The sequence below is a fragment of the Stegostoma tigrinum genome, chromosome 35 (genome assembly GCF_030684315.1).
Source record: "Stegostoma tigrinum isolate sSteTig4 chromosome 35, sSteTig4.hap1, whole genome shotgun sequence".
Taxonomy (NCBI): domain Eukaryota; kingdom Metazoa; phylum Chordata; class Chondrichthyes; order Orectolobiformes; family Stegostomatidae; genus Stegostoma; species Stegostoma tigrinum.
This window is the reverse complement of record NC_081388.1, coordinates 16,605,720-16,631,310: the sequence shown is the minus strand read 5'-3', so window position 1 is coordinate 16,631,310 and position 25,591 is coordinate 16,605,720. Positions and strand designations below refer to the sequence as shown.

Sequence of the window (25,591 nt, the reverse complement as noted above, 5' to 3'; positions counted from 1 at the left end):
GGCCCACTTGGTTTTTACAACAATCGATGATAGTATCGTGGTCATAATTACTTTTAGAAATACAGAAACTAGGAGCAGGAGTAGGCCATTCGGCCCTTTGACACTGCTCTGCCATTCATATTGATTATGGCTGATCAACTAACTTAGTACTCTTCCCACTTTCTCCCTATATCCTTTGATCTCTTTAGACCTAAGAACTATGATTCCTTCTTGAAAACATTCAAAGTTTTGGCAACAACAGCTTTCAATGGCAAAACAAAAATCCACAAATTGCACTGATTGAATTTAAAACTCCACTATCTTCTTTGGGGGCGATTCGAACCCATGGCCCCATAGCGTTTAGTCTGGAATCCCTCGATTACCAGCCCAGTGACACATCCACTACAGCACCATCTGCCTCCCATGGGATTGTTTGGTCACCTGAAAGGGCAACTCGGATCTCTGTTTATCACCTCATCTCAAAATGTGCACCTCTGAGAGTGCAAGGTTCCTTCAGCGCTGCATTAAGAATGGCAACCTGGATTATATTCTGCAGACGACACATGGCCTGGACAGATGGGGTTTTCAAAACAAAGTGAGCTGAATAATAATGAGCTATTGGACAGATGGTTTTCACCTAATTTATAACAAAGCAGCACCAGAATTGTAAAGTTCCTGCACCTTAATTTGACATTGCATTCATGCAACAGTTCATCACATTTCACAAGAGTTTTATAAGCAAGACATTATGTTTAGCTGGCACTGCTATTATCCACCAGGCAGTTGAAATATGGAGCAAAGATCCACAAACTCAATGAATTCAGCACCCATGGACCAGTCGAACCAGGAACATTCCTTGTCACAATGGACATTTCGGCACTCTATGACAATGACAGCATCGCCGCAACAGCCTCAGTGCTCAATACCGCCAATTCCCAAGTGCATCCTACAAGTCATCCGCTTCATCCTCGACCACAACGTCTTCACCTTCGACAACCAGTTCTTCATCCAGATGCACAGAACAGCTATGGGGACCAGATTTGCTCCCCAATATGCCAACATTTTCATGCACAGGTTCAAACAAGACTTCTTTGCTGCACAGAATCTCTGAACAATGTTATACACCAGATACATTGACAAGACTTTCTTCCTTTGGACTCATGGCAAGGAATCACTGAAACAACTACAAAGCAAAATCAACAAGTTTCATCCCACCATCAGACTTACCATGGATTACTCTTTCAAATTGGTCTCATTCTTGGACACGCATCTCCATCAGAGAGAGACAGATACCACAATACCACACGCTACCGCAAGCCCACGTTTACCCTCATGATGCTGCGCTTCTCTAGCTTCCAACCTAAAAGTATTAAAACAGCCAGCCCCTACAGGCTAGCCCTATGCATACACAAGATCTGTTCAGATGAGGAGGAGTGTGACAGACACCTGAAGGTGTTGAAGGACACCCTCATAGGAACAGGATACGATGCTCAACTCATCAATCGCCAGTTCCGACGTGCCACAGCGATAAACTGTAATGACCCTCTCAGAAGACAGACACGGATATATCCGATAAGGTACCCTTCGTCACCCAGTACTTCCCAGGAGAGGAGAAACTAAGCCTTTTTTTTGTAGCCTTCAACACATTGTCGATGATGATGAGAACCTCACCAACATCTTCCCCACACCTCCACTTCTTGCCTTCAAACAACCACCAAACCTTAAACAGCCTTCAGGACAACATCGATCACAACACCACACAACCCTGCCATGGAAACCTCTGTAAGACATGTCAGATCATCGACATGGACACTACACTACCATCACATATGGGATCATGACCCGAGACGTGCACAGCCTATACTCATGTGACTCGGGCAACGTTGTCTATCTCATACGCTGCAGGCAAGGATGCCCCGAGGTATGGTATATGGGTGAAACAATGCAGACACTATGTCAGCAGATGAATGGACACCACGTAACAATCGTCAACAGTGATGTTGCCTCCCAGTGGGAGATCACTTCAGTGGTCAAGGACATTCAGCTTCGGATCTTCGGGTAAATGTCCACCAAGACGGACTTTAGGAGGCACAACAACACAGAGTTGCCAAGCAGAGGCTGATAACCAAGTTTGTTATCCATGAGGAAGGCCTCGACCGGCATCTTGGGTTCATGTCTCACACACACACACACACACACACACACACACACACACACACACACACACACATTTTCTCTCTCTCTCTCTCCCCCTCACTCAGACACACTCTCTCCCGCACAGATAAACACACACATTCTCTCTCTCTCACACACACACACGCACCCTCTCCTACCCCATATACAAATACTCACTCTCTATACCCCCCCACCACACAAATGTAAATCTATGGTGTGAATTTGTATTTGCAGATACATTTTGTTTTGTTCAAAAAACACACAATTTATAGACAGTCGGTCAATGTGACATTTTATAAATTCCCACTTCAGAAATAATAACAGTCTAGACTTGAAACCAAAACACAAACAGATTCTAAACAAGGCTTCACACCTAACAGGTGTTGTCTGGTCTAAAACGTACCTCCTCTTTACACTGATAAAACCCTTAGTTCTCTCAGGGCAGTGACTTGAAATTAATTCGGGGATTTACATAAACATATTAATCAATTAAAACGTAACTGATTAAAGATTTACCAGCATCTTAGGTTTGTTTAATAGATCCTCATCAGTGGTGTGACCCTTTGATTTTCTACTTATAAATTCTGTATCTGATACTACTTCTCTCACTAACACCTGAAGCAGGAGTGAGGGTCTAAAAGTGAGGCAGTCCCCTCTACCTGGATTCAACAGAGCCTCAGTTTAACATCTCACCCAAAGGATTGTACATCTATGGGCATTTCCCCAGTACCACACTGGAGGCTCTGGGTCTCTAGAAAAGCACCTTGTCGGACTGAAACTCGCATCTAGTTTAATGTCTCCGTGTTAATTCTAATTTTAAACATATTTTAACCCCAGTTCGGGATCTGGGATTCCTGCTGTGTTATAATAAACTCAGTGAGTGACCAAAAAGGGTTAATTAAAGAATGACAATGGAGGTGAGCCCGATTCTATTTCCAAGACAGTTCTGAAGAAACCACTGGACTCGAACCATTAACTCTGTTTTTTCACTCTCTCCACAGGTGCTGCCAGAATTTACTGGGTTTCTCCAGCTTTCTCTGTGTCTATTTTTAAAGTTTCGGCACTTTGCTTTTATCCGGCTCAAATTGTCTTCTTTGAAGAATTGGATTTAACAAAAGAAAAATCAGTTAAAGTAAAATAGGGTGCGAGAATACCTGGTCCCAAGGGAGATGCTGTAAATATCAGGGAGTAATAATATCGAACATTAGAGTCAGGCAAGGACAGAACAATGAGCCGGAGTGCCCCCCGCTGGACAGTCTGACGGGAGCTCTCAGCCAAGCTTCCTAAACCCACCTGGAAGATTAGCGTTTGGAAATTCATGAGGAATTGATTCGCATGTAATGGATAACAGTCCACTCCACAGGACTGCCTCCTCTCTGCTGAAACATCTTGGTTACACACCCCAGTCAGAGGTCGGACGTGGGGAACATAGAAATGACGGTGTTAGCCGGATACAAGGCACGAATTTCAACGCAATGACTCGAAACATTAACCCTGCTTTCTCTCTGCGCCCGACCTGCCGAGTTTCTCCAGCACTTTCTGTTGTTACTGCGTAAAAAGAAAGACTTTTCAGCATTTAGCTTCGTTCAGCTGACGACCTCTTTGTCCTCCCTTTCTGGCTGTCTCTTTCCCTGCATTGTGCTCAGTACACAATTTCCCTCTTTTTTTAAAGGTTTTTTGCGTCTTCGGTTTTCTGATTCCGTCCCTTTATCCCCCTCGATATTTCACTTTATCGTGTCTTTGCCTCCCCAAAAATGGGACAGGTTTAAGGACCGCCCAGGATTGATGTGATTTGCTGATGAACAGTCGAACTTTAGCAGCTCGGTAGACAAAGCGCTGTTCTGGCACCAGTGTCAGAGAAGGATCTGTTGGAGGGAACAGCTCCAGTTAAGTCTCGATACACAGCCTGCTGCCGCTAACAGCCAGCTGAACGTTCCCAGGCAGTGAAAGCTGCGCAGAATATAGGCTTTGGGACTGGGAGAAGGGGGTCAGAAGCTTTAACATGCTTACAAATATGAAGCAAAACTGGGTTCAAACCAACGGTGCACCATCAATCTTCACTCTGTAGGACGGTTCTCAGCGGCGCCCTTCACCCTGAGAGGGGGAAATTTCAGCTCACACCTTGGACGGACCTGCAGCCATGGAGCAAGTCTCGAGTCTGCCCACAGGGAACGCCAATTTGACAGAAGCGCTGGGCCACGCGTTCCAGTACTCGCTGCCGTCCAGCGATGTGCTCTATAGCGACTACAAACCCCCTCAGAAAGAACTCATCCCTCTGCCCAAAGCTGTGCTCTACCTACTTACGGCGGCCCTGGTGGTGGTGGCAGTAGCTTATGCCATCGTGGGCCATCTCCTTAAAGACCTCGCACACGACTTTGCAGGTGAGTTCAGGTCAGCAACTATCAGCATTTATCACTTGCTGGGGAGCGAAATGCTTTTTGCTTTGGAATTTGTGGCCTTAAGGTATCAGAGCGCAGGGAGTCAAGGAGATTCGTGTTTTCATTTTTTTTACGGGGGATATGCTAGCATTTATTGCCCGTCCCTGATTCCCATTGATAAGGCGAGCTGCTTTGAACTGCTGCAGTCCCTGTGCTGCAGGTTAGCCCACAGTGCCCCTAGAGAGGGATTTCCATGATTTTGACCAAGTGATCCCGAAGGAACTGTGATATATTTCCAAGTCAGGCCAGCAAGTTGTCTTGGAGGGGTCCTTGCAATGGGTGGGTGTATCCATATATCTGCTGCCCTTGTCCTTCTAGATGGAAGTGGTTGTGGGTTTGGAAGGTGTTATCTAAGGATGGTGTCATGCTTCTTAAGTATTATCAGAGCTGCACTCATCCAGACAAGTGGGGAGTATTCCATCACACTCCTGGCTTGTACTTGGTAAATGTGGACAGGCCTTGGAAATCAAGAGCTGAGATACTTGCCACAGTATTCCTAGCATCTGGCTTGCTCTTGTAGCCATTGTATTAATGTGGCTAGTCCAGTTGAGTTTCTGGTCAATGGTAACCTGCAGGATTTTAATCATGGGGAATTCAGTGATGGCAATGCTATTGAATGTCAAAGGGTGATAGATTCACTTCTGTTGGAGATGGTCATGCTAAAAATCAACAAGGGAATAGAAGTCCCAGAGTCTGTGTAACGCTTACACTTCCACCACTTTTCCTCACAGTTGACAATCTGCCATATGGTTATGAGGTTGCTGCTTTGTTACATCTAGGATTAGATATTACTTAATCTCAACTATCTAATCAGATCATAAAATACCAGTGAGACCAAGGAGTCTCCCGGCCGTCATAGCCAATTTATGGCACCAGAAAAACAGATTAGTGCGTCACTTTTTAAAACCTGCTTGCAGATGCTTTTGGCAGACCTTCCACTCCCAGGATATTTATGACTACCTGGGCTAAGGGTGACAGCCACACAGGAACACCAGCTCTTGTAGTTTATCCTCTAACGTACACACTAGCTTGTTTGGAAACTAAATCACCATTTCTTCACCATTGCTGGATCAAACCATGTAAATCCCTTCTTGGACAGCTCTGTGGGTGCACTGACACCATAGACATACTGCAGCGGTTCAAGGTGCTGATTCACCACCATCTTTCAACAAGACTTGGGGAAGGGCAATAAATCCTGACATTGCCAGCAATACCCTACAGCCCAAGAATGAACAACATCACCACACTGAGTGCCTGCAAAAGATTAACACACTCCAAAAAAAATCATTATGTTGGCTTTACAGAGAGCTGTAAAAATCTATTAATTACTTGCAATCCAATACATAATATGCTGATATCGTTCCTCTAATGTAAATCTGTTTTGTAGTGTTATGAGACTAGTCAATTACGGTTACCTGATTTAACTCTGCAGCTCTCAATAGATGCTGGGTTAACAGTTGCATCATATTAAGATCCAGTAACAGTAACTCCTCGAATCGGGTTGGCTGAGGAAATGTCACTGGGCTAGATTCACCAGTGTGGAAGGAGGTGCTGTCTGAACAGGAAAAAATGCTCTGGCCATCAGAAAATGCACTTGAAAGGAATTAAGGCCAGGGTAACACTTTTCTTTCTTTGCCTTTCACTCTCAAAGGATACCTGTCTAAGCAAGATGCACATATCTTAGTTAGTTGCTATTTTACCAGTAGGAACATGATCAATACAGGAGTACTTCAATGTTTCGTTCTGGTGATCTCTCTCCCTCCTCAAGGTACAACTTCCATAGAGGCATAGTTGTACGTGGGCTAGCCTCATGCCAATGCCCAGCCTTTGAATAACTGGCAGACTACTTGACCAAGGCAACCATCACAGTTGATGCTACTCCCAGTCTGTGTTGTGCTGACCAAAGATGATCCACATCCTTCAGCCCCAGGAGGTTGTTTCCAGTTGTACCATACCTCAGTACCTAGGCAATGACCCATTATTTTAATAGATATTGAACCAGGTGACCCTTGTGTGGCATAACACATGGGGTGGCCACTGATACATCCATTTCTACACTATGTTAGGTTAGGTCACCTTAAAGACTACAACATCCAACTTATAATTAGACATAAACCAGAAAAACTTTGCGGACACTGTAAATCAGGAATAAAAACAAAGTTGCTGGAAAAGCTCAGCGGGTCTGGCAGCATCTGCGAAGGAAAAAACAGTGTTAATGTTTCAGGTCCGGGTTCTCAGAAAGGGTCATCGGACCCAAAACATTCACTGTTTCGTCCTACACGGAAGCTGCCAGACCCGCTGAGCTTTTCCAGCAAATTTGTTTTTGTTATAATTAAGTATGTTATGATCACATGTGAAGAACAATACCCCTTGTCTCAGAGTGATACTTTGAGACTTCAGCAACAGTTGTAGTCACAAAACATCACACTGCCTAGGAACTAAACTTAGATAACTCCCAGTCACTGTCTTGTAATACATTGGGAGGGGATTAATACCTTAAACCATGTGATCTGCTGAAATGAATTATTCAGTTGCACCCTGATAAATCAATGCAATTAACAGTTGAACAGCATGCTACCATTGAAGTGGCTGACCTTTACATAAGCCACACGCATTTGGATTAAAAGCTTCCCAGACCTCAGCAAGTCTTGTTTAATAGCAGCAATGGTTTTAATCACCTCACTTGTGGGTGTCTTATTCAGTATCATGTGTGATCAAAAAATGATGCTTGATCTGAGAAATGTATTGTTGTTACACCATGGAGAGTGGAGTGACTGCACATCTGTATAAACACCTCTTCCACCACAAACCCCAATCTTGCTAGTCACTCAGTATTTCTCAGAACAAAGAATTTTGACTCTATTCACATCAATCCGATGTTATGGTCTTTAAAAAGGCAATCCAATTTGCGGACAGTTCAAATAAGCAGCAGAATACTACATCTGTGCATCACCCAGTTCAACCTCTCCAGCTGGTTGCAGCAAAAAAACTGAAATTTCTGGACACTCAGCAGGTCTGGCAGCATTTGTGGAGGGAAAGCAGAGTTAACATGTTGAGCCAGTGACCCTTCTTCAGGACTGATAGTAGGTAGGAAAAGGTAGTGGACCTGCTGAAGACAGGGGTGAGGAGAGGAAAACGGAGAGATGGATCCCAAAGAAAGAGAAACCAAGAGTTAGAGCGACAGAGTGTGGGAGAGGTGGAGGGCTGGGGGCTGTGAGAGAATAAAAACTGAAAGAACAGCAGATGCTGCAAATCAGAAATAAACACAGAAGCTCAGCAGGTCTGAAACTTCATTTTCTGCTTAGGAACCCTGCAGCCCTCCAGACTCGATATCAAGTTCAATAATTTTAGGGCCAAAACTCTCCAATGTCCCAACCCTCCACACCAAAAGCCAGACCTTGTTATCACAGCCTGCCATGACAATACCTGTTGTAAGTCACTAATTGTCCCCATTAACAACTATTTACTCTCCCAGCCTGATTGTTACCAACTCCTTTTTCTGTCCAACTGTCTTCCTCTCTCTTAAGGCTCTATTGTTTACTCCCTCCCCCACCTACCTCCCTATTTTCTGCATATAAACTGACATTTTCCCAGCCACCATCAGTTCTGAGGAAGGGTCACTGAACACGAAACGTTAACTCTTGTCTTTTTCCTTCACAGATGCTGCCAAATCTGCTGAGATTTTCCAACAACTTCTGTTTTATTGTTTGAGAGAGAAGGAGTTAGGTGGACAAGATGATGATGCATAGTTAATAGGGAAGGAGAAAAGCTGACAATGGGGACCATGAGTGGGTGAGATTGGACTGACTGTGCTGAAAGTGGCCCATGTCATTGCTGGGCGTGTAAGTGGATATAGGGCATAGAACAAGATGTTCAGGCTGCAAAAGCATTAAACTGAATATTGAGTCCTGAGGGCTGCAGGGCCCCCAAGTGGAAAATGAGATATCGTTCTTCTAGCACAGTGCAACATTCAAGCAATGCGACCGATGATCAGCTATACTCAATTATTTGTTGAGAATAACCCTCAGTCCTACTGGCCACAAAGCTGTAAAGCAGTTTCATACTTTAAATAAAACGCTGTGGATGTGGGGATAAATCAGAAGGGCTAGAGCAATTCAGCAGCATTTGGGGAGACAGAAACGAGAGTTAATGTTTCAAGTCGAATAGAGCTTTTCTCCAAAACGTGAACTAGGTTGTTGTCTCCACTATTTGCTGCAAACTTGCTGTGTTTTTACAGCATCTTGTTTTCAAATTAACGAAGGATGCTGTAGGTTGCAGAGAGACATAGATAAGCTGCAGAGCTGGGCTGAGAGGTGGCAAATGGAGTTTAATGCAGACAACTGTGAGGTGATGCACTTTGGTAGGAGTAACCAGAAGGCAAAGCACTGGGCTAATGGTAAGATTCTTGGTAGTGTAGATGAGCAGAGAGATCTCGGTGTCCATGTACACAGATCCTTGAAAGTTGCCACCCAGGTTGACAGGGCTGTTAAGAAGGCATACAGTGTTTTAGCTTTTATTAATAGAGGGATCGAGTTCCGGAAACAAGAGGTTATGCTGCAGCTGTACAAAACTCTGGTGCGGCCGCACCTGGAGTATTGCGTACAGTTCTGGTCACCGCATTATAAGAAGGATGTGGACGCTTTGGAAAGGGTGCAGAGGAGATTTACTAGGATGTTGCCTGGTATGGAGGGAAGGTCTTACGAGGAAAGGTTGAGGGAATTGAGGCTGTTTTCGTTAGAGAGAAGGTTGAGAGGTGACTTAATTGAGACATATAAAATAATCAGTGGGTTAGATAGGGTGGATAGGGAGAGCCTTTTTCCTAGGATGGTGACGGCAAGCACGAGGGGGCATAGCTTTAAATTGAGGGGTGAAAGATATAGGACAGATGTCAGAGGTAGTTCCCTTACTCAGAGAGTAGTAAGGGAATGGAACGCTTTGCCTTCAACGGTAGTAGATTCGCCAACTTTAGGTACATTTAAGTCATCATTGGATGAGCATATGGACGTACATGGAATAGTGTAGGTTAGATGGGCTTCAGATCGGTATGACAGGTCGGCACAACATTGAGGGCCGAAGGGCCTGTACTGTGCTGTGCTGTAATGTTCTATGTTGTGGAGAAAGTACAGTAAAATAGTGTATAAAACTGAACCTTTGGGATTGAAAAGCAGCAGTTTGTTGTCATTAATGTGACCGGAAATGTAATAATCCAATGCCCAGTCTCATCCTGGGCAATCTGTATTGAAGGTCTCGGCAAATTGGGAACTGGTTACTGCTGATGAAAATGTTGTACTGGTTGCACTGATGGAACCTCTTGGAATTATTTAGCAGAGATTCTCTAAAATGGTTAAAAAGATGTTAACAGGAGGCAATGGTTTATTGGTATTATCAGTAGATTGTTAATCCAAGTATTTTTCTGGGGATCTAGGTTCAAAGCACACAGTTGTACAATATTAATATCCAGCAACACTAACCCCTCAAATCAGATGTGTGTGTATCAAGGAAATGGAAAAACTGGATTATTCTCGAGACAGTTCCTGGAGTGAAAGATGAAGGGTGACCTTATAGAGGAAAACAATCATGAGGGGCTTGGATAGGGTGAATAGCCAAGGTCTTTTCCATAGGGTAGAAGAGTCCAAAACTAAAGGGCATAGATTTAACCTGAGACGGGAAAGATTTAAAAGGGGCCTAAGGGGCAACTTTTTCTATGCAGAGGGTGGTGTGTGTATGGAATGAGCTGCCAGAGGAAGTGATGGAAGCTGGTACAATTACAACATTTAAAAGGCATCTGGATGGGTACATGTATAGGGAGGGTTCAGAGGGATCGGGACCAAATGCTGGCAAATGGGACCAGTTTAATGTAGAATATCTGAATGCCATGGACAAGGATCTGTTTCTGTGCTGTACACCTCTACGAGTCCATGATAGTCAAGTGATTTTAAAAAAAGACAGGAAGTGGCAAGACAGCAAACAGATTTAAGATGACTGGCAAAGAAATTAAGGTGAAGAGCTGTTATTTTCTTCCAAAATAAGTTATGATGAGGAATATGTTGCTCAAATAAGATGGCAGAATTAGGTTCAATTGTAGCTTTCAGAAAGGGAATGTTCACATGGGGTGGGGCAATGTCTCAGGACTATTGGAAACCAGATTTAAGAACTGATGGACAGGCTGAGATTTTGTAACAATCTGGCTGCATTAGGAGCCAGATTAACTCCCACTATCCCAAACTATGTATGATTCAGAAAATTATAACATCAGGCAACTAAAAGCCAAATCTCTATAATACTTTGTTTGCCTGAATCCACCTGACCACAGAAAGCAGTTATTTTACTTTCAATGTAAAAGTCTGGGTGTTAGAACTAGGCCCAGATTTGATTACATCAGTAATGGTGACCGCAGCAACAACTCAATTGTTGCAAAAACCTTTCTGGTTCACAAACATCCATTAGGGAAGGAAATCTGTTGTCCCTACCCAATCTGATCTAAATGCAACTCCAAGTACATGGCAAAATTGCTGATTCCTAACTCCTCTCAGAAATGGCCAAGCAAGGCACTCATATGTAGCAATTAAGGATGAGCAACAGATGCTGGGTCTGGCAGTGATATCCTCATCCCACTCAAGAACAAAGACTACCAAGTTTAAGGAGGGTATAATGACTGTAACTTCCCCATCCCATGCTAGCTGCTGAACCCTTTTCCAACTTATTTCACTTAGCAATCCTGAAACAAAATTGCCTGCTCCGTAATAAGTGACAAACTTTAGTCACAATTCATTGTCACTACAGCTCCTTGGGATCTATAAATTCAGAATTTCTAAAATAAAAAAAAACATAGGTCTGGTCAGCTGTGTCTCATGTTCTCCAGCTCTGTGCTCAGTACCCATGTTACACAGACTTAGTTGGTTACAGGTATGGCTTTGTAAGGTCATAGAGCTAAAGTCTGTTCCAGCATAGAATCCAGGCTAAGGCTGTGATGCAGTATGGAATCAGATGGGTTGTTAAGCCAACCTTCGTGGGACAGCTCAAAGATAAGCAATGGGTCCATCCTGTTTCTTGTCCAATATTTATGTGTCAACCAGCATAACCACATCTGCTAATTTCTCATTTGCATTTTGCATAAATTATGCTTGATGCAAATTGGTTACTTAATTTTCTTAACCATAACAATTTAGCGTAAAATCAGGTGGAGTGCTTTGGGTTATTTTGTGAATGCTAAGGCTGCTGGTGAAATACAAGGTTACCTTCCATTCTTGAACAACCTTTCAAATTGCTGGGAAATGAGCCCTAGAAGAGATATTTTCAGTCTTGCATGTTAGGCCATGTGGAACATAAGAGCTTAAGAGTGGTGAAACATATTAAATAACTTGTAAAATGGAATTGGAATAAATATTCGAAGTGGGGAGTGTAGGGATGTGGAGAAAGGGCAGGAGAAATAGGACAAACTTGTGGCTCTCCAGTGGGTAGTGTGACCTCCATGCTGTATCATTCTATAGCACTAGGTAGAAATTAGTCACTTGAAGTTTTCTTTTCACAATGTGTTTCCCAACAGATTGCATATTTGGTCCAAGGCAGCATGACACAGAGACTGGCAATGACCTGAAGTGCATCACTCGTGAAACACTGCTGTACCCGCTCCAGAATCAGGAGGCAATCCAAATCCCAGAAGAAAACCAAACACTGCATTTACCACAACAGACATGACTTCCAACTAGGAATCGAGGGATGGATTAACCAAAGAGGACTCAAACTGAAAAATCCTCATACCATCACGAGCACCAACTGAATTCAGTCTAATGACATCAGCTGCCATCACCACTGAGTTAGTTTCTTGTAAGCCGAATGTTGACAAATTAACTTGTGACTTTCTGAAACCTTAATGTATTTCCGGATGTAGCAGAATTAACTGTACAATATATACATATATATAACAAAAACACATGGCCACTGCATTTATGAATAGAATGGCAAGTTGTCAAGGGAAAGCTGTGCATTTATATAGCACCTTTTAACATAGGGCAAACTATCCCAAGTTACTTCATCGGAGGGAGCATCAAATGAATTTAACCCTCAAACCTCACATTTTGCAATTTTAGCTCTGCTATATGAGAATCCAATTTTTTTTGAATGCCTCTAGAGGCTAGGTCACAATTCCCTCCTGATCAGGCTATTCCAGATATGTGTACAAAGGCATTTTTTCCTGCATTTTTCTCTAGCTTATCCTCAAAACCATTTCTTCCAATATTCTTCCTTATATCAATGAAATATTTGGAATTTATCTTCAGAGTGTTTTATATATTTTGCTTAATTTGCTTGCTGTCTTGGCTGCAATTAGCATCAATCCTTCCTCTTAGCTCATCTCTCCTCATATTTGAATAATTTCCTGTTGTATCTACCCCAAAGGCTTGCACACCTATGAAATTCTGTTACTTCAAGCAAATGTTCTAGGCTTTGGGCTCCTTTCAGCAGTTTCCACCCACATGACTGCAGCATCTCAGCAGCACTTAACCAATGGCCATGCTGGCAGCACTTGGCAACGAACAGGTATAAGTGATGACATGTCATAGCGTCAAAAGGGTCCTATGCTGGTCAAGTGAAACTGCACTGAAAAATTATCGATTGTTAACTTGAATGAGTGATTTAGTATGGTGCCACATCCTATGAGACCCTGGGCTTGTCTGGCTCTGCGACAGCATCCCCTATCTGAGCCAGAAGGTCCAGATTCAAGTCCTACCTGAGCTGCAGGTGTTTCACAACATAACCAAACAAGCCAATTAAAATAACTCTTACAAATCCATTCTTACCATGTGCTGCTCTTCCCAACCCCTAGAATTGTTTATGGAAATGCTGGCAATATCTTCCAGAGCGCAATTGTTCCTATTCCAAGCTTTATTAAACATTCTTTGTCTGCAAGACCGGCACTGGCTGTCAGTCTGAATAGATTCAATATTTTATAAAGAAACTTTAGGTGGGTGTCTGGTTACTCAGAGGTGTAAAATTTGTTAGTCTTTGGTTTCAATGTTATTCTGATTGCAATGCTACCTCTTCCAATAATACCATCTTATCCCAGCTGGAATTTTCCTATTGATAAACCTAGAATAGCAGTGATAATCTGTTACAATCTCTCAAGTGACTAACAGCCAAGAGTCAACCAATCTGGACATATTCCAATCACTCAACGTAAAGACTGAATTTTCACTGAAAATAAAACTAAGGCAGATCTTGGGGTTAATTGACCAAGAAATGAAACACCATAGAATATACTTTAGTTTTGCTCCATTTATTGCTTTGGATTACAGTTCCCATTTAAATTTCTGATACAAGATGGCTGTTATAAACATACTGCCCGGGAATCAAGACATTGTTAATGAGGTATATGCCACAGTGACAGCCTTTCAGAAGGCCTCACTGTATAAAACAAAGAAAGGAAAGGGGCCATGACCAGAACTAATTATAAAAAAAGGATTGCACAATGACTAAAAACACTGCTTCCTTTGAGCTAGTTCATGATGTCATACTATGCTCTGTATAGTGCTAATTAGATAAGGTTCCAGTGTACCTAGCCAATAAGAACAATTTGGGTAACAGTCCAAACATTAAAAAATTAAACTTTTTACTTCAACTGACTTGCAGTTCAATTCCAGCTTCCACTGCTATTTCAATTTGATGTCTCTCATGTTTCCACAATAACCAAAGTTCATGTGTCAACTCCATGCGATGTTTTAAAGGACCAACTTAAAAATAACTGGAACATGAACACTGTGATTTTAGCTGAGGCAGTGAAATAGTAAGGCCAAGTGATAGTAAGCCATTTCCCAGGGCTAGAAAGCCCAAAATTTTACTCTGCCTCTCCCCTAATCTCCCAAACATAAATATAGTGAAAACTTTTCTCAGGCTAAAGATGTGTAGAGCACACACTTCAGAAAGAGTCAGTTTGTGCTGAACGCTAGGGATCCAGGCGGCATACTGGGCTATCGTACACCATCTGCAGGTTCACCTTATGTCCCACCAGCTCACGGATGTTGTTGATGCCATACTTGATCATGGTTGGCCTGGAAAGCAATAATAAAAAAAAACTGCAAAATTTAAACTCAGATCTCGGATATTCTATGATAAGAAGGTGCACAGCTGGATGAACACAGCAGGCCAAGCAGCACCAGAGGAGCAGGAAAGCTGACATTTCGGGCCTAGACCCTTCACTTTTTGTGTTGATTGAGATCGAGATGAAGGCAAAAGTCATTGGGAAGATAACACACTGGAAATTTTATAAAGCACAACCCAAGATAGAGTCATAGAGCTGTACAGCATGGAAACTTACCCTTTGGTCCGACTTGTCCATGACAACCAGACATCAAATTAATCTAGTCCCATATTTAGTCTTTGGTTTCAATGTTATTCTGATTGCAATGCTACGTCTTCCAATAATACCCTCTTATCCCAGCTGGAATTTTCCTATTGATAAGCCTGGAATATCAGTGATAATCTGTTACAATCTCTCAAGTGACTAACAGCCAAGAGTCAACCAATCTGGACATATTCCAATCACTCAACATAAAGACTGAATTTTCACTGAAAATTTGCCAGCATTTGCCCCATATCCTGCTAAACCCTTCCTATTCATATATCCATCCATTTGTCTTATAAATGTTGTAATTGTACCAGTCTCCACCAGTTCCTCTGGCAGCTCATTCCACTTGCGCACTATCCTGTGTGAAAAAGTTGCCCTTCAGATCCCTTTTAATTTTTTCCCCCTCTCACCTTAAACCTAAGCCCTCTAGTTTTGGACACCCCTACGCTGGGGAAAAGACCTTGGCTATTCACCCTATCCATGCCCCTCATAATTTTATAAACCTCTATAAGGTCACCCCTCAACCTCTGATGTTCCAGGGAAAATAGCCCCAGCCTGTTCAGCCTTTTCCTATAAGCTCAAACCTTCTAACCCCAGCTACATCCTTGTAAATCTCTTCTGCACTGTTTCAAGTTTAACAATATCTTTCCTACAGCAGGGAGTCGAGAATTGAATGCAGTATTCCAGTAGCGGCCGAAACAACATCCTGTGCATCCTAACTCCTACTGACCAATAAAAGCAAGTGTACCAAATACCTTTCTGAAGAAGGGTCTTGACCCGAAACGTCAAACTTTCCTGCTCCTCTGATGCTGCTTGGCCTGCTGTGTTCATCCAGCTTCACACCGTGTTATCTCAGATTCTCCAGCATTGGCAGTTCCTACTATCTCTGAACCAAATACCTTGACTGCCTGGATGTCAACTATGGATCAATGGACATTTAACAAACAGCATGCTTGCATTAGAAGCTATCAAACAAAAAAACAAACTCGTCATGTTTATGAAAACTATGTTCTGGGATAGGAAGCATGGCGTTGATAAAGAAAATTTGTATTGGTTTATTGCCATTGAACATTTTTGTGCAAGTGTTGCACTACGCGCGAAGGTCTCTAGATACAGATAGAATCTTAGAGTGCAGTAAACATGGAAACATTTCTACACTCAGGAAAGCTGAATCTTTGGAATTTTCTATCCTAGAGGGTTGTGGATGCTCTACGTTAAGTATAGATAAGGCTGGGACAAATGCATTTTTAGTCTCTCAGAGAATCAAAGGATGTAGGTAGAAAGGGGAAATAAAGGAGGTTAGCAACGATCATTATGAAAGGGTATAGCAAGCACCAGTACAGTCTTAACCTGCTCTGTCTACTTCGGAGGCCTTTCAGCCCATCGCCTATGCATCAGCTCTTTGAATTGCCACTCCAATTGTTTTCACTACCAAAAGTACGCATAATATCCAATGACCTTTAGAAAGGTTACTGCTTCAATCACCTATTCATTCAAAACAAAACAACGTTGTGCACTAAACAACAAATATATTTACATCTTCCCTTTGACTCTTTTGCCAATTACCTCTACAGGTGTGGAAATTAATTTAACTCAGACCAGGGATGGAGCTCAACAGCTGACCAGATCCATCAATGTATTAGTCGGTCATATGTATTTGGGCTAAACATGCAGTGCCATGAAATTGGGAAGAATCAAAAATAGAAACATTCCAAGTGATATAATGGATTGGGCTCTGAGAAAATGTCGTGAACCTTCCTAACCAGCCAGGGGATAGCATGAGGAACAAAAACAGAAGAGATAAGATGAAACACAATACACAAAACAGAATTTTATATTAGAATACTTTGCTTATAACTTTGCATATTTTGTCTCCAGTGGAAAAAGGAAGAAAGTTCAGACCATGCTGGCAACTATAAAAACGAATTAAGGACAAAATGCTTTAAATTCACTGTCCAATAAATCCTCCTGAACAGCAATAATTGATTGTGGCCCATATCTGAAGAAGTCAGCACCTATAAAGTTACAGGACAAAACTGCGGTTTCTTGCCCTGTAGAAAACACTATCAGGTGAATGTGCTGGCGCTATTTATAAACAGAACAGAAGACGATCTGATATAATGCGTACGAAGTTGAGTAAAGGACGTTCTTTAGATTTAGGCTGTATGCTCAGTGACCGCTAAAAGTTAATGCAAGTAATCCCCAAGCTCCTTCTAACCCTTAGTCAGTTTCTAACGTTCATACCCTTGGCACCAGCTTAATACAGGAGCTGGTACATTAAATGCAACTTACTGAAGAAAGGGAATGGCAGGGATGCAAGGGACCCACTAAATAAAGGTCCCAGGACTGTTACTTAAGATGCTTTGCCTTGGTCCTTAACTGGAAGTCATTGCCCCAATAGGAAACATTTTGCCCTAAAACAGGGTTATGCTACAGCATCAAGTTTCAACTGTTGTGGAACCATTGTCAAGATTTATTTGCTTTTGCCTGTAGTCACCTCTGTTTCTGGAGCAAAAAATCTCCCAACTGAAGTCTTTAGTACACAATACACCACCAAGCAGCTAACTTATTAACAAAGCCAAGGTGATGCAGAAACAGGTTCAGGGGCACAGGCAGACTTCCTATCCATTAAGTTTCCCCGACTGATATAAGGGCACTTGACAGCTTCTTATTACTACTTTATATGGACTCTTTCAATGTAGGAATGTTGGTGCTGCTGCCTGTCAAACAGTCAATCCGGCAGTCTATCCTTTCGGGTGGATGCACAAAGGGTGCTACTCAAAATAGGGATATCTGCCTTGTGGCCTGGCAAATATTAAGCCCTCAACTAACACCACTAAACAGATTATGTGCTTCTTGTCATATTGCTGTCAGTGGGGGCTTGCTGTGTACAAATTGGTTGCTGGGCTTCCTACAGCACAAAATTGCTAACAAAAGGTACCACTGAAAAGAGATGCATTGCTGATGCTTCTTGTGTTTGACACATTCGGACTAATGCGAGAATGCCAAATCTCAAACTATCACAAGAATTTATACAACAGGAGAGAAGTTTCCATCACTACCTCCATGGCAACATCATGTCCACTGTCTACCTACAAACGAATCAACACCCTTTTATTCTGTCATAAACTGTTGCGATGGCTTGTGTTGGAGTTGCCCATGGCTGAAGAGCATTGTTAATTGAGAGCAGTTTTCACAATCAGAATCATGGCTGCCAAATAAGATAATGAAGTGTCTCAAAGAAATCTTAGCGAAAGAGAAAACTTGTTACTTAGTAAAGTGTAGAATGGAAAGTCGGATCCCACCACAATCAAAGGCTTTATAAGTAATTTCTATTACATATATGTAGGTATACTGAAATTATATGTGCAACTAACAAGTTAATGTTATGGAATTTAACTGAATTCATTTAGAATAAATGGCTACAGACAGTAGAGAGAAGATCCCATCCGTCACCGGTGGGCCAGGGGCGTGTGGAATTGAGGAACGAATGTGTAAATACCAACGACCTTTTGACGAAGGGTGTAAACAGTTAACCTTGTGAAAGAACACTGGAAACAACCAGCGCTTTAAGGGGGCACTTGCAAAATTTTACTTAGTTATTATGACCTCGGGGAAGCAAATCATGACAGGTAAGAAACAGCATCTACTCAGTACGATACAACTGGCAAATGTCTGGGGAGCGGCATAACTGCCAGAGGAGAGGTGGCAAGCTCAGATGTCAATGCTGTATTGTAATTATCATAACGTGGAATGTATAAATATCCTGTATTTTATTGGGAAAGGTAGTGTCCTAGAGACCTCTCCAAGCTGGATTTGTAAGGAGCTCTGAATAAAGATTGATTTGTACCACCAAACACAGGATTCAGACGCCTGTTTAAAATCGTCTCTAACAGCTTGAATATTGGTATTTTGCAACTATTCTGATGAATGCAAGATGAAACGCTGCAACAATATGACTACCTGCTGAGGAGAGAAATTCTGTGTTACCAAGAGACTTCAGTTATACTTCACCACTTTAGACTAACGATAATGAAAGACACCGTCTTAGTGCAGATTTTTGCAAAGGGACAGATCTGCCACTAGATGACTCCACGTCCATTCCCACAGAGCTGTGTTTTAGTGAAAGATCTATTCTCTAACAAAATATTTAAAGTATGAGAAATGCAATTTTTCACAGTACAGGTGAAATTAGTGTTTAGAACATGCCTGGGTATCAATTACCTAACAATGGAATTTAATGCACCTTAACAAGAAATCTGAAAGAGTTGAGTGTGGTTGTGACCTGAAAGTTTGGCGTAAGTGAAATTGCAAAAAAAATGACGTGTAGGGATGGATTCTTAATTTACTGCTTTGCGCTCCAAAAGCTGCAGTGAATCGCTGGGAGCTAGATGATAAATAGCTTTTAATCCCTGTTGTACAGTAGAATTCAAAGGGCAACTCAAAGAGGATTAGTGATGTACTGAAGATTTACAGTACAGACAATGTGCATGATTAGTTGCTGAAAACCACAATCACTGTTTCTGGTGGATGGATGAATCACTGTTCTGTTAATAGGTGATATTCTCAAGGCTAAGACCAAACAAATAACCAAGTTTAAAACTGGAAATGAGAGACTAACTGACCAAGGACTGCAAATGAAATCTGCTCACATCTCGTGGAAAGTGTTAGGTCAATAAGATTTGAAAATCTCCTAACAATTTGCTGTTGATTCAGGAAGAGAACCATATTTATTTGCATACGGCAATTTGGATATTAACCTGGGGCGAGAGGCCAATGATGGGAATGGAACATTTCTCCATTTCAGGTGTCCAGCGTGAGCATTAAGCAGAATGCGTTCAGTGTTTTTTTTAATAAAGACTTATTCATGACATGTGGACAATGCAGACTAGGCCGGCATTGCCCTCAGAAGGTGATTAATGACCTGCATTCTTGAACTGCTGCAGTCCATTTGTAGCTGCATCCACAGTGCTACCAGGAAGCAACTTCCTGGATGTGACACTGAAGGAACAATAATATATTTCCAAGTCAGGATGGCGAGTGGTTTACAGGGAAAATTCTAGATAGCAGTACTTCAGCACATCTGCTACCCTTTTCCTTTCTGATGTTGGTGGTCACAGGTTTGAAAACTTCTAATATGCTTTGGTGAGTTGTTGCAGTGCACATTGTATGCAGGTTAGGTGGATTGGCCTTTCTAAGCTGTCTTGTAGTGTTTAGGGATGTGCAGGCTAAGAGGAATGGCCGTTGGAAATGCAGGGTTACAAGGATAGAGTTGGGAAGTCGGTGTGGACTTGATGGGCCAAATGGTCTGCTTTCACACAGTAGGGATTCTATGACTTGTAGATGAGACACAAGGCTACTGTGTGGTGGTAGATTCAACTGATGTTTGCGTACTTAGTGCCAATCATGCAGGCTGCTTTGTCCCGGATAGTGTCAAGCATCTTGAATGCTATTGGACCTGCACTCATCGAGGCAAATGGAGGTAATCTTTTACATTTCAGACTTGTGCCTTATAGATGGGGGACAGGTATTTGGGAGTCAGGATGGGACACACTCGTTACAGGATTCCTAGCCTCTGATCTGCTCTTGGAGCCACAGTAATTATATGGATAGTCCAGTTCTGCTTAGTCGATGGGGTAACTCCCACAGTGTTGATGTGGGTTATTCTGTGATGGCAATGTCATTAACTATCAAAGCGTGATGGTTTCATTTTTCTTGAGGACGGTCATTTTCTGGCACCCACGGCAAAAATGTTACTTGCTTCTTGTCATGCCAATCCTGGATATTATCCAAATCTTGCTACACTTGGACACAAACAGGGGCATGTTTGGGGAATGAAAGCCGGAACTTGTATGTACGTGTGTCACAATGATCATCTGGTGCCTCTGAATTTCTACTCTCTTTGCCAGGGTGCACAGAGACAAACTGTACACCTCCAGGTGTACACCATAAACTAGGAACAGAAATTGCCTGTGGGATAAGGTTACAGCATTTAAAAGACATTTGAATAAGTACATAAATAAGCAGTGTTTGGAGGGATATGGTTCAGGCACAGGCAGGTGGAAATAGTTTAGATTGGAATTATGGTCGGCTGGGATTGGTTGGACCGAACAGTCTGTTTCTGTGCTATATGACTCTATGAGGGGTACAGATAGGGCGAATAAACAAGAACTTTTTCTTAAGGCAGTTGCATCCAAAATTAAAGGGCAAAGGTTTAAGGTGAGAGGGGAAAGACTTAAAAAGGATCCGAGGGGTAACTTTTTCCACACAGCGGGTGGCACATGTATGGAACGAGCTGCCAGAGGAAGTGGTGGAGGCAGGTACAATAACAATATTTAAAAAGCATCTGGATGGGTACACGAATTGGAAGGGTTTAGAGGGATATGTGCCAAATGTTGGCAAATGGGACTAAGTCAGATTGGGATATCTGGTTGGCACAGATGAGTTGGACTGAAGGGTTTCTTTCTGTGCTGTATGACTTTTTGACTCTAATCCAGTTAAGTTACTGCTTTAAACATCTGGACCATCAGGAGAGTGTTGCAGCTAATAGCACTCACAGGTATGAAAGTGCATGAGAAAGAATAATTTGTTTGACTTCAACAGCTTTATTACAAGTGTTAATTTGAGTCAGTCTTGTTCAGTACTAAAATAAAACTGCTAAATCCCATCAGTTGTCGAAAGCTGTTTCACCAACGCCCCAGTCCCAGTTTCTCATTACCTCTAATTCCTACATTTCAACATGGACAACAAGTCAAAATCGCTTTGCTGGCTATAGAGTGGTTCAGAACAGGTACTTCAGAAATGCAAATTCTGCAATCCACACCACCCCTCCAATCTGGCTGAATTTGTGGAGACAGTTTATGGGTTGGGGGAGATGGGAGGAAGGCCATAAACACATTCTCATAACTGTCTTCAACCTTCTTCCAATTATGCCAGGCCAGGTTATTACCTACCGTTCGAGTGACAGGCCCCAGGCAATTACTGTCACATTTTCTGGCAGACCCATTGGGAGCAGCATCTCAGGACGGAAAACCCCAGAATTTCCGACTTCCACCCACTTCTTCAATCCTGGAGAAAGAACATTTCTTTAAATCAGCATGAGACCCTGTGACCCCTGCAAGTGAACAATGAGTACTCGAAGTTGAGAAGAATTCATTAAGGACAAATTAGAAGAAGGGGTGCCACCTAAGCCAGCCTGTTCATTAGCTAGAGGATTTGGAATGTGGTTTGGAATGTTTTTGCAAGTATTGCAGTATCAAAAAGAAAGCTACAAAATCTGTTCAGAGCATGGGATTGGCAAAGGCAACTTGAAGGAGTGAATGCAAGGGTTAAAAACAAAAACAGTAAGTTTGCTGACAGCAACGATATGACGTGCAGACTCAGCATGTTCACTGCTGAATTGTGACTGCACATGAGCATACCAGGCATATTTTTAAAAATTAAAATAAAAATTCTGCTGTAACACTTTCTTACCCAATATATGCCAACATTTCTTTTTGTTAGGTACACACCATTCTTTGCTTAAATATATTTAATGAGACATATTGCTGCTAATGTACATGTTCATGCTCCTGTATGTCAGCAAGTGGAGCCAAATTGAAACAAGCTGCTTGAGAAACTCAAGCCTGGTAGCACTTGTGGAGGGAGGGAGGGAAGGAGGTGAGGGGTGGGGGGGGGGGGGGACAGACGGTAGGAAGGAGGAAAGTGGATGCGAGGGAGACAGGGATGAAAGTGGATGTGAGGGAGGAAGGGAGGAGCGTGGGAAGGGAAGAGGGAGGGAGTGAAGATGGAAAGGGGGAGGAGTTAACATTGAGTCCAATGATACGGGACTTGAAGCATTAACTGTTTTTCATGCTTTAGATGGTGTCAGATCTGTTGATTTTCTCTAGGAATTTGTTTATCTTTCTGATCAGCAGCATCTGCAGTATTTTGTTGTAATTATATACATGAACTTCTGATTAAACAAACAGGTCATGCAATTATGGACTAAAAAAGCTGACAACAATATTCAAAACTGAATGAAATCATTAACCTTCCAGTTCAATAGTCCTTCTAAGCATTAGGTTGTTGCCAGTGATGCAGTCATTTCTTGAGTCAGAAGGCTGCAAGTTCAAGTGACACTACAGATTTGGGCATGTAATCTACCACATTAGGGTAGTAGTGAGGGAGTGCTGCAATTGTGGAAGTGCTGAAGTTGAAATGTTAAACCTAGGCTACAACTGCCTGCCCGCTGAGCCAAATGCATGTGTCCATAGACAAGTGTTCCCCAAGTGGGCAAAGCTCCTAGTATCCACTGCCTATTTGTCCATTGATCAAGAACTGGTTAAGTGTTGTGAATTCATTCACTATTCATGAACTTTGTTGTGCACAATTACAAAAAGGGAATATAAAACACGAGTGGGGATGTTTCATTACAGTTCCACAGCATTTGAAACTATACCTCAAGTGTTGTGTATGGTGTTGATCTCCTTATTTATGGAAGGATGAAAATGTATTAGAAGCAGCTCAGAGAGTATTCACTTGACTCCTACCTGGGATTGAGCTGATGTGTAGTATCTTATGAGGAAAGGCTGGACAGTTCAGGCTTTTACAAATTTGCATTTTGAAGTAATTTAATTGAAGAATAATCTGGAAGACTTTGACAGGGTGGCTGCTTCCCCTTGTTGGGCAGGCTACAGCAAAAGGAGACAGTTTAAAAATAAAGAGTCTCCCATTTAAGACAGATGAAGAGGACTATTTTTCTTTCTGAGTCACAGTAATGTGGAATTCTCTTCGCCAGAATAGAGGTGGCAAGGTCATTGAACACTTTTAAATACAGAAGTATAGGTAGATTAGGGAATTAAGGCCAATTGGGGAAATGAAGTTCAGGCCACAATCAGTGTAATAGAGCAGGTGAAAAGGGTTAATTCCTGCTTCTAATTCATATTCCCGTATGTACAAAATGGCTGTAACAAAGGCAACACTGCCATTGAAGGTGAATAAAGAGTAGGAACCTTGAACTGCTGAAGATCTAAATCAGATCTTCACACTTACCTTCATGATAGCTGAAGATCTCCATACTAGGTTCTGTGTAGGGGTTGAAGGCTGGCTTATAACGCAGTTTGGTTATACCTGTCAACAACAGAAAGACCACAAAGAAAAAAACTCAACTTTTTAAAATAAAAACATTTTGAACAAAACATAACATATACTTTTTAATGCTTAAACATGAATTTTCAAAAGCAAGATGAGAAACAGAAAGTAGGATCTCATTATAATGTGGTTTGGGTACTGGACAAACATTTCAAAGGCTAGGGTCATTGGTCCAAAGAACAAAGAGTTCAAATCCCGCATCTGCATTTTGCGTACCAAAAATCAGTTTTAAAAATTAAATTGTAACTAAAAGCTTTTAGAAAAGGTGGCCATTTTCCATGTTGCATCACTGATGTGCTTTGAAGAAGAAAACATGATGAGTTCCTCAATATACTTGACTTCAGTTGCACATGAAATATGATCAACTAAAGTGCCTTCTGAAGTGTTTCAGCAAAGCACTCGCCTTCAAGCTACTGTCAGCTCCCACCATCATCAACCTCCTTATATATTCAAACCTCCAGAGAGTTAATACTTTCAAAAAGTATCAATGCTGACACTTCACTTGGGTGTTAGACGTGTAGATTAAAAGGAGTGATGAAGAGGAGTTACTTAATGTTGACACTGAATTGTATGGCTTGAGTGTTAAATTAGTCAGTTGTAGCATCTAGCAATCCCTTCAATTACTAAAATTCAACTTCCTCACTTTGACCTATGCAGCTGCACACCCCAGCTTCCTTTCAATCAAGGTCTTTAGCTTTGGAACAGCAATGTAGAAACAAGAAATGAATTAAAATATACACATTTTCATTAAATAGATTCCTAACCTTGCAAAAAAGTTTTTAAAATGGCTTGTGACACATAATTCCTTCAAAGTTTATAAAGACACACACTTCAAAATGTATCAGCAGGCGCAATTATTTTCTGGATTAAAGTCAGTTACAGGAAGGAACAGAGAAGAACCACATGGAGATAAGGTCTCACCAAGTTTACTGAAGAACTGTTGGAGAACTCCCATCAGATCGCCCAGGGTCAGATCATAATCTGCTACCACCCCCTCAATTTGGTGAAACTCTGCCAAGTGAGTAGCATCCAGTGTTTCATTACGGAAGACTCGGTCAATAGAGAAATACTTCACGGGTGTAAACTCTTCCTGCACAGTTAGAATGAAAACAGTTACAGAAAACGTGATCACATTGGAAAGGAGCAGGACAGGAAAGAGAGAGAGCAGCTTTGGACATCATGCTGTGCAAAGCATAAAGGCCGCACAGCATCATTTTCTTTTGTGCTCCACATCATTCCTTCGACCACTATGTTAAAAATAAATGACTGATCTCCAAAAAGATCTATTTAATACCACCTTCGCATAGGTCTCCCAAATGCATGAACAAATTAACATGAGAGTTCCATACAGTTAATTCACAACACCCTGCTAACCCAGCACATGAAAAACAGAACCACATGTCAGGACCTGGGAATGGCAACAGTCCATACCAGGGACCACTGACTTCAGTGTTCCACGACATCCCATGTGAAAGAATCCCTATACTCTCAAATGCCTGTTAATTGGTTACTTATCTTGACAATG

General features: G+C 42.0%; 2 protein-coding genes across 3 annotated transcripts in view; one reads left to right on the top strand and one right to left on the bottom strand.

Annotated features, from left to right (window-relative positions):
* The first annotated feature begins 3,388 nt into the window (after window positions 1–3,388).
* On the top strand, window positions 3,389–14,749 carry LOC125447473 (small integral membrane protein 44-like). The gene is made up of 2 exons (XM_048521846.2): window positions 3,389–4,535; window positions 12,139–14,749. Exons 1-2 carry the CDS (start codon window positions 4,295–4,297, stop codon window positions 12,288–12,290), a joined length of 393 nt encoding a protein of 130 aa, XP_048377803.2. The 5' UTR covers window positions 3,389–4,294; the 3' UTR covers window positions 12,291–14,749.
* Window positions 13,848–25,591, bottom strand: part of farsa (phenylalanyl-tRNA synthetase subunit alpha) — a 28,064-nt gene continuing 16,320 nt past the window's right edge. For both annotated transcript variants that reach the window (XM_059640056.1, XM_059640057.1), the window contains 4 exons: window positions 24,988–25,156; window positions 23,968–24,045; window positions 21,888–22,002; window positions 13,848–14,638 (listed from right to left, as the gene is read on the bottom strand). In XM_059640056.1, coding sequence (XP_059496039.1) covers window positions 14,533–14,638; window positions 21,888–22,002; window positions 23,968–24,045; window positions 24,988–25,156 — 468 coding nt within the window. In that variant the 3' untranslated portion in view covers window positions 13,848–14,532. The remainder of the gene's footprint in view (window positions 14,639–21,887; window positions 22,003–23,967; window positions 24,046–24,987; window positions 25,157–25,591) is intronic.

What these genes read in the sequence shown, in the direction of transcription:
- LOC125447473 (XM_048521846.2), top strand. Translation starts at nt 4,295, where the DNA reads ATGGAGCAAGTCTCGAGTCTGCCCACAGGGAACGCCAATTTGACAGAA. An exon ending in CCTCGCACACGACTTTGCAG is followed by an intron (nt 4,536 to 12,138) that starts GTGAGTTCAGGT and finishes GTTTCCCAACAG; the next exon opens with ATTGCATATTTGGTCCAAGG.